The sequence below is a fragment of the Schistocerca nitens genome, chromosome 7 (genome assembly GCF_023898315.1).
Source record: "Schistocerca nitens isolate TAMUIC-IGC-003100 chromosome 7, iqSchNite1.1, whole genome shotgun sequence".
In the NCBI taxonomy this organism is placed as follows: domain Eukaryota; kingdom Metazoa; phylum Arthropoda; class Insecta; order Orthoptera; family Acrididae; genus Schistocerca; species Schistocerca nitens.
In genome coordinates this window covers 421,290,368-421,304,511 of record NC_064620.1, presented here as the reverse complement: position 1 = coordinate 421,304,511, position 14,144 = coordinate 421,290,368, and the positions used below count along the sequence as shown (strand labels likewise).

The 14,144-nt window shown below is 45.1% G+C and overlaps 1 protein-coding gene across 2 annotated transcripts in view; it reads left to right on the top strand.

Annotated features, from left to right (window-relative positions):
• LOC126194737 (tubulointerstitial nephritis antigen-like) overlaps positions 1 to 14,144 on the top strand; it is a 618,836-nt gene that overhangs the window by 573,717 nt on the left and 30,975 nt on the right. For both annotated transcript variants that reach the window (XM_049932997.1, XM_049932998.1), the window contains 2 exons: positions 1,755 to 2,026; positions 8,856 to 8,919. In XM_049932997.1, coding sequence (XP_049788954.1) covers positions 1,755 to 2,026; positions 8,856 to 8,919 — 336 coding nt within the window. The remainder of the gene's footprint in view (positions 1 to 1,754; positions 2,027 to 8,855; positions 8,920 to 14,144) is intronic.

Genomic DNA, 14,144 nt, shown 5'->3' with positions numbered 1-14,144 from the left:
GTATCTTAACAGGTCTTTTTTTTTATTCAAAACGGTACTTACTTTTAAAAAAAGGTTCAAATGCCTCTGAGCACTATGGGACTTAACTTCTGAGGTCATCAGTCCCCTAGAACTTAGAACTACTTAAACCTAACTAACCTAAGGACATCACACACATCCATGCCCGAGGCAGGATTAGAACCTGCGACCGTAGCGGTCGCGCGGTTCCAGACTGTAGCGCCTAGAACCGCTCGGCCATCCCGGCCGGTGGTACTTACTTAAAAAACACGCCTCGTATATTGGCGGGTCCGCTTCCCGTGTTACATTCCGCATCACATAGTGGTGTCCGGGTACTTTTGATCAGATAGTGAACCTTGCGAGGTGCCGGGGCTAGCAGTGTATTTAACACTAAATTCTTCTAGAATCTACATATGTAAATGATGCTCTAAGCCCCCCCCTTTTCTAACTCCGACTTTTGCTGTTGCACATGGATTAAAAAAAATACGCGAACTGACTGTAATCAACCCTGCAAGTGGAGTAGAAAAGAGTTTGGCACCTGCAATAATTTAATTTGATAAATAAGTTAAATAAAGGAAGGTTTCATTAACGTAGTGAGAAATGATGGGTTGCTCTACCGATTAACAGAATGAAAGTTCTGTCCAAAATAACAATATGATTTATTAAGACTAAACACAAAATAAAAAACAAAAACACGTGAAACATTTACAATACATCAAATTGGCTCAAATTGGATACTCATACAAACACTGTAAAGGTGAAGTTGTCCCCAAACTAGATTGTGAGGTTTAAGACGAAGTGGTATGTGGAGCCAATTCCTTGCCACTCAAATCTTAAGAGAGACACACAGCTAACTCAACATTAATTGCTGCTACTCAAGACAGAACAAAGTTAGAAAAAGACGAACAGGCGCGCTCTGCTGAGCTCTGATTATCACCTAGGAAAACCCCTATCTGCCGGTGCTGCGGACATACATTACCAAACTGTCTTCTTAACTGCCAGAACACGATCTGGCGTACCGGAGGCGATGGCTGGTTGCTTCGACGTCCTCGACTGAAAGGCGAGAGCCGACTACCCCTGAGCACCCGTACAGACCGAACACAGAACATTCCCGCCCCCACGACAGTGGCCGTGGTTAAACGTTCCAATCAGCAACTCGAAAACCGGCGGAAAATTCCACTCCATTGCCGGAGCACTACCATTCCACCAATGGAGATTCTTGGCGCCAATTTCTGCGCTGATTTTGCTACGTCACAGAGCTATGCCCTGAGCAAGCCAATCACAGTTACTATTTTGCAGAAAGCGCGGGAATTTTCCCGCCACAACTGCCTGGGTACACAAGTCATTCCCACGCCTCGCTGGTAGCCCGCCAGAAAGTGTTTTCGCTAAGTTTCTGCGAAGTAACGGAACCTCTAGCCCAGCCGCTACTTCAAGCCCCTGCGGGCGTGTCTCTTGACAATGTAGGCGTCTGGAAAGCATTCACTCGACTGCCTCACACCCGTCGGCTTAACCCTCTCGAGATCACTGGATCCCGCCTGTCACCGGACCACCTGGGTGACGAGAGACGCTGCTTGGGAAGTCCGCGTGTGAAGGAATAGCGACTTTTCACTGCATGCAATTAGAGAGGAGAATCGTAAGATAGAAATATGAGAGGGGGCTCATGCCACCTCTCAACCTGTCACGACTTCGGACCTCACACGCCAGTTAATTTAAATCTGCCGAGGAGGCGAGTTTCTGAGGCGGTGCTCGGTGTGCAGGAGCTTGCTGTGGCTGTCGCTGGCGGCGCTGGGGGCGAGCCTGCTGGTGGCGGTGGGCGGCGCCGACTACTCGGACCTGCGCGGGCCCTACTGCGCGATGCGCGGCACGCGGGGCACCTGCTGCCCCAACCGCCAGGACGACTGCTCCGTGCCCATCCTGGGCACGCTCTGCTACTGCGACGACTTCTGCAACCGCACCAACTCGGAGGACTGCTGCCCCGACTACTGGTCCTTCTGCAAGGGCATCATCCCGCCCCCGGAGCCCGTCCGCGGTGAGTAAAGACCTTTTCGACTCGACCCACTGCTCGTAACGGGTGAGTCTGCTGCAGCGCCCCTGCTGTTCTGACAAGGGAAGGAGTGACTCAGCATACAGAAAAGTCAAAAAACCTTCGGTGAAATTAAATGCGAGGGCGGTAACACTGAGAGTGCAATCGGAATTTCATTGTTAAACGCAGAGGAGAGAGCGGATAGGGGGATTAGATTAGAGATTAGATTAGATTAATTATTCATTCCACAGACCCATGAAAGAGGGAAATCTCCTGGGTATGGAACATATCAGATAAACACATAACAAAAATGTAATTACAAAAACTTGAGTTTCATTAATTTTAATGATCCTCAGTCAATAAACAATAAAATTATGTACATGAATTAAATTTAAACTTCTAATATTTACAGGTTTAATATTCACATTTGCTTTCATTAAATCAATCATTCACACAGTAGCTAGTTTCTTGGCTATTACAACCATTAAAGTAAATTATTCATTTCAGTGATCCTCAGTTAAGAACAGTCAGATAATGTACAAGGTTTAAAATTAAACTTCCGCTATTTACAGACTTAAGACTTACATCTGCTTCCGTACATCCATCATTCACACAGTAGGTAGTTACTTGGTTGTTATAACCAAGTATTGTCAAAAATTAAAGTATAATAAATTGGACAGTGTCTTGAAAGGAGGATATAAGATGAACATCAACAAAAGCAAAACTAGGATAATGGAATGTAGTCGAATTAAGTCGGGTGATGCTGAGGGAATTAGATTAGGAAATGAGACGCTTAAAGTAGTAAAGGAGTTTTGCTGTTTGGGAAGCAAAATTACTGATGATGTCGAAGTAGAGAGGATATAAAATAATGAGGAGGTATTGAATAGAATTGGGGAGGAGTTTGTGGCACAACTTCACTACAAGAAGGGATCGGTTGGTAGGACCTGTTCTGAGGCATCAAGGGATCACCAATTTAGTATTGCAGGGCAGAGTCGAGGGTAAAAATCGTAGAAGGAGACCAAGACATGAATACACTAAGCAGATTCAGAAGGATGTAGGCTGCAGTACATGCTGGGAGATTAAGCAGTTTGCCCAGGATAGAGTAGCATGGAGAGCTGCATCAAACCAGTGTCAGGACTGAAGACCACAACAACAACAATAAATTTTCATTGAAATGGACTACTGCACTTGTTGAGAAACTCATGGATGGAATAGGAGTTGGCCACCAAAAATTCTTTTAAATTATGTTTAAATTGTGCCTTGTCTGAAACTAAACTCTTAAAGGTTGCTGGTAACTTATTGAAAATATGCGTTGCTGAATACTGGACTCCTTCCTGGGCAATAGTAAGTGGTTTTAAATCTTTATGTATATTGTTCTTATTCCTAGTATTGATACTGTGTACTAAGCAGTTAGTTGGAAAAAGAGATGTATTATTTACAACAAATTTCATTAAGGAATAAATATACTGAGAAGCTGTGGTTAATATGCCCAATTCTTTGAATAGGTTTCGACATGATGTTCTTGGATTTGCACTACTCATTACTCTTATTATACGCTTCTGTACTCTAAAACTTTTTTCTCTGTTTGTGGAGTTACCCCAAAGTATGATATCATATGACATAATGGAGTGAAAATAAGCACAATATGCCAGTTTTTTTACATTTATATCTCCTATGTTTGATATCATTCGCATTGCAAACACAGACTTGTTTAGGAGCTTTAGCAGTTCGTTAGTACCTTGCTCCCAACTGAATTTATTATCAAGTTGTAATCCCAAGAATTTTACACTCTCAACTTCTCCTATTTCCTTGTCATCATATTTTATACACACACCAGAAGTAAATCTCTTGGAAGTTCTGAACTGCATATAGTGAGTCTTTTCAAAGTTTAAATGCAGTGAATTGGCTATGAACCACTAAACCAGAGTAATTGACGGCCTCTGTGATGGGGAGTACTTGTCTACTGACGTGACATAAGAAGAAACAATGAAATCTTATTTCGTAGGACAGAGCGGATCAGGTTGTGGAAAGGGGCCAAGATCAGTTACTGTTAGTTGCACAAGAACACACAACTTTATTCCTCGAAAACCAATGCACAGTTTTCTCTTTAAAACAACAAGGATCAATTCACGGCCGATGGCCCAAGTAACTTCTCAATAATAAAGTTTAAATAATTCATTTTAAAACACAAGGATTTCGAGAAACGGCTGAAGGCATTACTTAAGTAAAATTAAGATATCCTTAAATAATTCTCTTTAAAGCCCCAGAATTTAGATAAACAGCTGAAGGCCTTACTTAAGTAAAATTAAAATATCTTCTCGACTAAAGGCCCAAATAATATTTCAGATCAGCGAAGGAAATTCTTTAAAAGGCAAGCATTTACAAATCTCGGCTAGAAGCCATATTAAGGAAAATTTGCAGTAATTCCTCGGCTAAAAGCCCAATAATTTATCAACATAATAAAAGGCAACCTTTAAAGACAAGCATTTACACAGTAAAACAGAAACCAATCTTAAGAAAACTTGAAATATCTTGACGGCTGAAGGCCCAAACAATTATTCAGAATAATTAAAGACAAACCGTAAGATAAGCATTTACACAGTACGGCTGAAGGCCGTTTTAAGAATTCAAGATAATTAAAGGCAAACCTTACAGACAGGAATTTACACATTACGGCTGAAGGCCTAAATACAGAGCAAACAAGACTTTTAAATAAAACACGGCTGAAGGCCTAATCTTAAAATACTTCACGTAAGGTTCAGCTGAAGGCCATATACTGAACATAGAACAGACAAAATTAATACACGCCTAAAGGCCTGGCACAGTACTTGTAACGTCCGCCCCTGGTAGCTGAGTGGACGCCGGCACGGTAACTCAGCGTGTTCGGTCAGAGTGTTAGCTACTCTCTGTAATAAAAAAACTGAGTTAATGGATCACGACGAACAGAAACGGGTGTCTTGCGACGTCCGCCCCGAGCACATACAACTAACGAAAACGAACAAATTGAGAATTTTAAAAAAAGAAAAAAGTGGTCAGCGCGACAGAATGTCAATCCTAAGAGCCCGTGTTCGATTCCCGGCTGGGGCGTAGATTTTCTCCCCTCAGGGACTGGGTGTTCTGTTGTCCTAATCATCATCATTTTATCCCCATCGACGCTCATGTCGCCGAAGTGGCGTCAAATCGAAAGACTTGCACCCGGCGTACGGTCTACCCGACGGGAGGCCCTAGTTACACGACATTTATTATTTATCATTGTGGTCGTGCATTGTCTTGTTGAAACATGGAGTCTGGGGGTTGTGCACAAAGGGTATGGCAACAGGTCTGAGGATATCATTAACGCAGGCCATACTGGTCACAGTGCCCTAAAAAAGGCACGAACAGTGATTTTTAGTTGTATCCAGTAGCACCCCCACCATAAAGCCTCGAATTGGCACTGTTTGTCTTGTGCGAATGCAGTCACTGTGATGCCGCTCTCCCCCTGTCTGCAGCGAACCAAAATGCGGCCATCATTTTCAAACAAACAGAACCTGAATTCGTCTGAAGACACTATTGCCGAAACACTTCGTCCGTAACGAGCAGCAATTTTGCATATGGATGCATCACAAATTCTCGTGTCAATAATGAGCCCTCTTTCAAACTCACTGATCTGACAGTACGATTCGTGCATGTGTCTGTTAGGCACCCTGCATGTCTGTTCAAGTCACACTGATCCATTACCATCGGTTTATAGCGACAACGAGAGCCGAAGGCACATTTTACTGGTAGGTGGTGTTGCGCCGCGATATCGATGTTGTCCTTGAATCTGCGGGCCGACGTAGTCCAAATGCTAATCATTCCAGCAGAACATATTAATGTACATGCCTAGTCGTTCAAGGTGTTCTGTTTTCTCCTGAACATGAGCGTATATCTGATCCTGGGTGCGCCTTACGATACAATATCTGATTTCGCAATGTCTGCCTGATCGTGATGTAATCTAAGTGAAATCTTCCTTTATCTCCTGGCCTTTTCCAAGTACACGTCCTACTTTTGTGATTTTTCAACAGAGTATTCATTATTACTAACTGAAATTTATTATGGTACTCAATTCGTATTTCTTCTCTCTCATTCCTTGTCCCAAGCACATATTCTCCTGTAATCTCTTCTTCTACTCCCTCCCCTACAACCGCATTCCAGTCTCTCATGACTATTAGATTTTCATCTCCCTTTACCTATTGAATTACCCGTTCAGTACCCTGACGTACCTCCTCTATTTCTTCATCGTCTGCTTACGATGTCGGCATGTATACTTGAACTATCGTTGTCGGTGTTGGTTTGCTGTCGATTCTGATGAGAACAATCGTATCACTGAACAGTTCACAGTAACTCACTCTCTGCTCCATCTTCCAATTCGTAACGAATCCTACTCCTGTTACACGATTTTCTGCTGTTCTTGATATTACCCTATACTCACCTCAGAAATCCATATCTTCTTTCCATTTTACTTCGCTAAGCCCCACGATATCTACATTGTGCCTCTGCATTTTTCTTTACAGATTTTCTAGCTTCCCTACCATATCCGTTCATTGGTCATTCAGTCTTTTTCTCTTGGTCACTCCCCCTCGGCAGTCCCCTCCCGAAGGTCCGAATCGGGACTAGTCCAGAATCTTTTTCCAATGGACAGATCCTCATGACACTTTTTCAGTCACAGACCACATGTCCTGTGGATAAACGTTATGTGTCTCTTAATGGACAGGTTTCCATTGCCTTCTGCATCCTCGTGCCATTGATCTTTGCTGATTCTTCCGCCTTTAGGTTAGTTACCCTCCCCAGGAGCAAGAAAATGCCTTAACCCTCTGTCCGCATCTCCGTCCCCTTTGACAGGCAATTGGCAGAATGAGGGTGACCTCTTATGCCGGAAGTCTTCGGCCGCCGTTGTTGATGATTTTTATTCAAAATTTAATCAGTTGTGGTGTTCGAACCCGGGAGTGAGAACGTTTAGATTCTAGTCGCTACCCCCTAGACCACAGGTGCACTTTATAATTATAATTAACTATTGCATAAACTATAAATTATGACTTCCTTCCCCCTTTTTAGTGTTCTAGAATTAGGAACTGAGTCATTAAGTATGTACGCTTGCTTTAAGGCTACAGCCAACTTAGCACATGGTCACTCTTCTGAAGACAGCGACCCGTTTCGATTCCCCCTGCACAACGTCCGACAGCCACATTTTACCGCGAGCGCTCACTACTCAGGCCAAGAGTGGGCGTGAGCGCTCGTGCTCGCCCAGTTGCCTCCTGTACAGACCTGGTCTATGCAACAGTCCTCCACTATCCTGGTGGATCTTAAATAGTAGTCGAAAAACGCACTTCACACTGTTTTTTATCGGAATATGTCGGCAGCTTTTCGTCAAGTGGTTAGTTTGCGGCCTCGAGATCATGGGGTCCTGGGTTCGATTCCCTGCCGGGTCGGAGACATTATCAGTTCGGGAACTGGGTATTGTGTTGTCTTTATCACCATTTCATCATCAACGACGCGCAGGTAGCGTCAAATAAGGAGACTTGCAGCAGGTGGCCGAACGACGCCAGATGTGGTCTCCTTAAAGCATACGATCATTTCATTTCATCAGAACATGATAAATCCTGTTGAAAACAGTACCTGTGTAAGACAGAAATGCCGTAGACTTAGGCGACACAATACTATTCTCATCACTCAGCCGCTGCACGGTTGGTGGACAGAGCAATGGGCGTCTGATCCGTTTTTATTATAGCCATTCTGCCGAAATGTAATTTAGTGCGTTAACTGACAAACTTTAAGGGTCTGAGATGATATGTGCCTTATGAAAAAAATGGTTCAAATGGCTCTGAGCACTATGGGACTCAACATCTTAGGTCATAAGTCCCCTAGAACTTAGAACTACTTAAACCTAACTAACCTAAGGACATCACACACACCCATGCCCGAGGCAGGATTCGAACCTGCGACCGTAGCAGTCCCGCGGTTCCGGACTGCAGCGCCAGAACCGCTAGACCACCGCGGCCGGCGTGCCTTATGAACCAAGTTACAAAGTGCCCCTTCACGCTGAGCTCGATAGTGACAACTGTCATTCTGAAGATACAAACTGATGTGGGCTGGCTTCCTATAAACGGCAAGGCCCAATGTACCACCAAAATTCTTCCTGACCAAGAAGCCATCCTTTCCCACCTCCATGGTGAATATTCCCGTGGATTGAAGTGAGATCTAAATAGCTGTGCAAATTCTCACTATGGTGAGACCAAATTAGAAAAGTATCGTCTACATGTATAAAAAAAGCTACCTATTCTAGGGCAAAATTAGGGCGAAATTTTCCATGAAAATATTAACAATAGATGACACAGCTCATAGAACAGGCCACTGAATAAAAAGGAAATGGAAATGAATACTGTCGAAACAGATTAATTATTTCAGCACGAAACCTAATTCCTGTCTATGAAAACTAAATCGACACAGGAACGACAGTGACGAGAGAGATCACATGTCAGAGTCAGTCAAACACAAAAGACGTATGAAATCTGTCGAATTCCTACTCGGTAGCTCAACAGAATAGCAAGGTATTTTGTTATAAGGTATATCGCATCGTCTTTATTACTGACAATCGTCGTAAGAGGAATTATTTATCACTTCGGAAGGCCATATGAACTACGAGGGCTAGCATAATACGAGTTATTACATAGCGACAAGCAGCTTTCGGCAGTTATCGAAATAGATACCCAGCTAAATCCCTTTAAGTTTTTGAATATTTCATACGTAGGAAGAAGCTAATGTTTCACTCCATGGTTGTAACAATGATTATCGACCTTTTCTTTCCTTTCTTTTTCAGAATGTTACCATAACGGCCGGTATTATGTGTACGGGGAAACAGTGAAGATAAACTGCAATGAATGGTAAGTCCAAATTGTCAAGTACGTCTGTATCTTATAAATGATATTTCGTTGAATATATGTCCGCCATCTACTATTTCAGTTACAGTAAACAAAAGTACTAACTAATGGCGAAACAGTTGCTTGACGTCAGAAAAAGAACAGCTGTAGAAGGGAGCACAGAGTCTCAGTACAATTCACATTGACCTGGTTTGAATAACTCGTTTCGATGGCATTAACTTTTGTTTCTGTTGTTCTGTAGCTATACATAAATGATCATTTGAAGCAAAAACGTTGACGCATACGCATGCTCCATTTCAGTCGGTTCCCAAGAGAAACACTTCTAAGTAGTTATCGTCATCATTAAACTGTTTTATTTTGCTAAGCATTTTATGTATATTATTGTTTATTTATCGGGAATAAAATTGCAAGAGTTCCTAATATATTCCAATGCACACTTTCAGTGACCGAGAAACACACTTAGGGATAAAGTTTAGATCAAGGCCAGCGCTAGTCACAGTAGTGTTCCTTACTGTCCATACGCTGAGGTGACGGAAGTCATGTGATAAAGATATGCACACATACAGATGGCAGTAATATCGCTTACTCAAGGTATAAAAGGGCAGTGCATTAGCGAGTACTGAGGTGATTCATGTGAAAAGGTTTCCGTCGCGATTGTGGCCGCACGACGGCAATTGACAGGCTTCAAACGCGGACTGGTAGTTGAAGCCAGACGCATGGGACAAATCGTTAGGGAATTCAGCATTCCGAGAACCACAGTATGAAGAGTTAGCCGAGAATGTCAAATTTCAGGCTTTATCTCTCATAATGAACAACGCTGTGGCCAACGACATTCACTTAACAACAATCCGTGAAGTAACTGCAGAAATCAATGTGGGCCGTACGACAAATATATCTGTTACGACAGTCCGGCGAAATGAAGCTTTAGTGGGCTATGACAGCAGACTACTGACCCAAGTACCTTTGCTAACAGTACAACATTGCCTGCACCGCCGCTCCTAGGCTCATGACCACATCGGTTGGATCTTAGACAACTGGAAACCGTGTCTTGGTCCGATGAGTCCAGATTTCAGTTGGTAAGAGCTGATGATAGCGTTCGAGAGTGGCGTAGACCCTACCAAACCATGGACCCAAGTTGTCAATAAGCCACTGTGCAACCTGGTGGCGGCTCCATAACGGTGTGGGCTGTCTTTAGATGGGATAGAATTGGTCCTCTGGTCCAGCTGAACCGATCATGGCTGCAAATAGTTATGTTCCGCTTCTTGGAGACCATTTCCAGCCATTCATGGACTTGACGTTCCGAAACAACGATGTGATGTTACCAGGCCATAACAGTTTGTGACTCGTTTGAAGAACGTCCTGGACAATCGAGCGAATGATTTGGCCACCCAAATGGCCCGACATGAATCCCATCGAACTTTTATCGGAAGTAATCAAAAGGTCAGCTCGTGCACAAAATCGGGCGCCGGCAACATTTTCGCAGTAGCGGATGGCTATAGATACAGCATGGCTCAGTATTTCTGCAGGGGGTTCCAACGATTTGTTGAGCCCATGCCAAGCCGAGATTCTGCAGTACGCCGGGCAAAAGGAGGTCCTTTTCGATATTAGGACGTAATCCATGACTTTTCAATTCATTGTAGGTTAACAACACGTCAGTTTCCTGTAGCCAGTGAGATGAAACTTTAAGGTAACGAGTGAGGTGTGAGAAAAGAGTCAATGAATTTCTAGTGCGGAAACTAAATTGCCGAAATTGAAGCCATTCTGTTTTTCGCTTTTGTCACTAATATTTCTCGTCGTTCCCTTATACAGCTGACGGTTGTTCGTATTCGCAACTGCAAATACACTCCTGGAAATGGAAAACAGAACACATTGACACCGGTGTGTCAGACCCACCATACTTGCTCCGGACACTGCGAGAGGGCTGTACAAGCAATGATCACACGCACGGCACAGCGGACTCACCTAGAATAGGAACCGCGGTGTTGGCCGTCGAATGGCGCTAGCTGCGCAGCATTTGTGCACCGCCGCCGTCAGTGTCAGCCAGTTTGCCGTGGCATACGGAGCTCCATCGCAGTCTTTAACACTGGTAGCATGCCGCGACAGCGTGGACGTGAACCGTATGTGCAGTTGACGGACTTTGACCGAGGGCGTATAGTGGGCATGCGGGAGGCCGGGTGGACGTACCGCCGAATTGCTCAACACGTGGGGCGTGAGGTCTCCACAGTACATCGATGTTGTCGCCAGTGGTCGGCGGAAGGTGCACGTGCCCGTCGACCTGGGACCGGACCGCAGCGACGCACGGATGCACGCCAAGACCGTAGGATCCTACGCAGTGCCGTAGGGGACCGCACCGCTACTTCCCAGCAAATTAGGGACACTGTTGCTCCTGGGGTATCGGCGAGGACCATTCGCAACCGTCTCCATGAAGCTGGGCTACGGTCCCGCACACCGTTAGGCCGTCTTCCGCTCACGCCCCAACATCGTGCAGCCCGCCTCCAGTGGTGTCGCGACAGGCGTGAATGGAGGGACGAATGGAGACGTGTCGTCTTCAGCGATGAGAGTCGCTTCTGCCTTGGTGCCAATGATGGTCGTATGCGTGTTTGGCGCCGTGCAGGTGAGCGCCACAATCAGGACTGCATACGACCGAGGCACACAGGGCCAACACCCGGCATCATGGTGTTGGGAGCGATCTCCTACACTGGCCGTACACCACTGGTGATCGTCGAGGGGACACTGAATAGTGCACGGTGCATCCAAACCGTCATCGAACCCATCGTTCTACCATTCCTAGACCGGCAAGGGAACTTGCTGTTCCAACAGGACAATGCACGTCCGCATGTATCCCGTGCCACCCAACGTGCTCTAGAAGGTGTAAGTCAACTACCCTGGCCAGCAAGATCTCCGGATCTGTCCCCCATTGAGCATGTTTGGGACTGGATGAAGCGTCGTCTCACGCGGTCTGCACGTCCAGCACGAACGCTGGTCCAACTGAGGCGCCAGGTGGAAATGGCATGGCAAGCCGTTCCACAGGACTACATCCAGCATCTCTACGATCGTCTCCATGGGAGAATAGCAGCCTGCATTGCTGCGAAAGGTGGATATACACTGTACTAGTGCCGACATTGTGCATGCTCTGTTGCCTGTGTCTATGTGCCTGTGGTTCTGTCAGTGTGATCATGTGATGTATCTGACCCCAGGAATGTGTCAATAAAGTTTCCCCTTCCTGGGACAATGAATTCACAGTGTTCTTATTTCAATTTCCAGGAGTGTACATTTCATGTATTTCATAACGGCTGAAGTCGCCGCAGTGCCTGTGAAATGCCTGGGCTAGCAGTACAGAGCGGACTGAGTTGTGGAAAGGGGCCAAAATAAGTTGCTGTCAGTTGCACTCAGCATACAAACTTTATTCATCAACACACGATGTTACAACAAGGATGCAAAAGACTCAAAACTTTAATCGACATCCTTTAATTAACTTTAGATCGGCTGAGGGCCACACTCAAAATCCAAGACACAAGGCCTAAGCAAGAAATTGAAATACAAGGTTCTTCATGAGGTTTCACTCAAGAATATTTTCTAAATCTTCAATCTAAACAGGCTGAAGGCCTTAGCAATTTACATTTAAAAGAACTCGGCTGGAGGCCGCATATTAAGCAATAAGAAGAGTTTCAATCAAAAGGCAGAAGGCCTTATCTTAAAACATTTCATGCAAAATTCAGCTGAAGGCCCCATACAAAAGCATAACAATCCTATGCCTTAAGGGCGAAACAAGAACATTAATTTAAGAGATACTGATACTCGGCTGAAGGCCACACATCAACCAAATAACTAAAGCCCAAACACACAAGGAACGGCACTCAGAAGTTTGCTAGGGTCGGCCTGGGATAGTAACACTAACGCCCGTTTAGGTGAGACAGGCAGTCTGTCCAACGACTTGTTAATCTGAATGCAACACAACCGACAGACAGCCGACCGACCAATCAACAAAATCAGTTCCGCTCCACGCAACCAGCAAAACGACCACAATATTTCAATACAACGACACACAGAATATTGGCGCCCACAACGACCAACAACACCTCAGCTGTCGAACTACACGCCGCGCCGGACACCAACAACACGACGAGGGAAATACACCGCAGGGCAGATAACCGGAACGTCAACGGCCACAAGGCAGAAGATACCACTGGTCAACTTCAGTAACTGGGAATAAATTAAGTTAAACTCCACAGGAAGATGGCTGGAATCTTGGCTGACTTGAATACACACAAGTTGTTGCTCGTAGGAATGTCCCAAAAGCGACAATCAGGATCAAACGAAGGAATGTAAACTGTTGAGGCTCGATAGTAGGTAAAGTGAGGACTCAACTTTCATGTCCGAGATCGGTGGGCGACGAACTTCGTAGCACTCGCAAGCAACACCTCACATTCCAACCGCGCGTGCACACCGCCAGCGGCCCCCGTCAGAGTATGTGCGACAGAGACTTCCTTGCCGCCCCCCGACCGACTGGAAACTATAGCTGCCACACCAAAGATAGTACAGCAGTACTAGTATCGATACACGCTGCTGCTGCCACTCATGGAGAGGACATCAACATTATCGCGGTAACCGCAAGAGAAATAAAATCACAGGACTGTAACCGAGGTTTAACCCAAGACAAGCCTGACTCGAGCCAGCCACAGCTCAGCCTGCTCCTTCGGATATACATGCACGCCCGAAGGAACATTGTATCGTTCCTCTTAACAATACAGGCACTGTAGTACTGTATTTTTCCGCTGATACCAGGCAGCGACTTTCAATTAAAACATGTCCTCCCCTGTACGAGAATTAAATAATGTGTGTACGAGTACAGATCGTGACGTATGGAAGTTCGGGCCTGGCCGTGAGTCGTGTACGGATAGCCAAAGCGGTTAAATCGGCCGCTCGCGGGAAACGAAAAATATGGGTTCGAGTTACAGTCTGGCACAAATTTTCACTCTCTTCATCCCCTTACACAGCTGATGGTTGTTCGTATTCGCAACGGAGAATACGTTTCATGTACATCATTACTGGTAGTCAGGGGCTTGTATTTGTGTGGTGTCTCCTCTTTAGCACATCTCGGAAAGAACAGATATCAGACATATAATAATTCCAGTCTTCGCTTCAAATGATCTTTTTCTTTATCTCCGCGGACACTGAGGCTCTCCTACAGGGACAGCCTGTACAGAAGTGTAGCTTGTTGTGTCGGT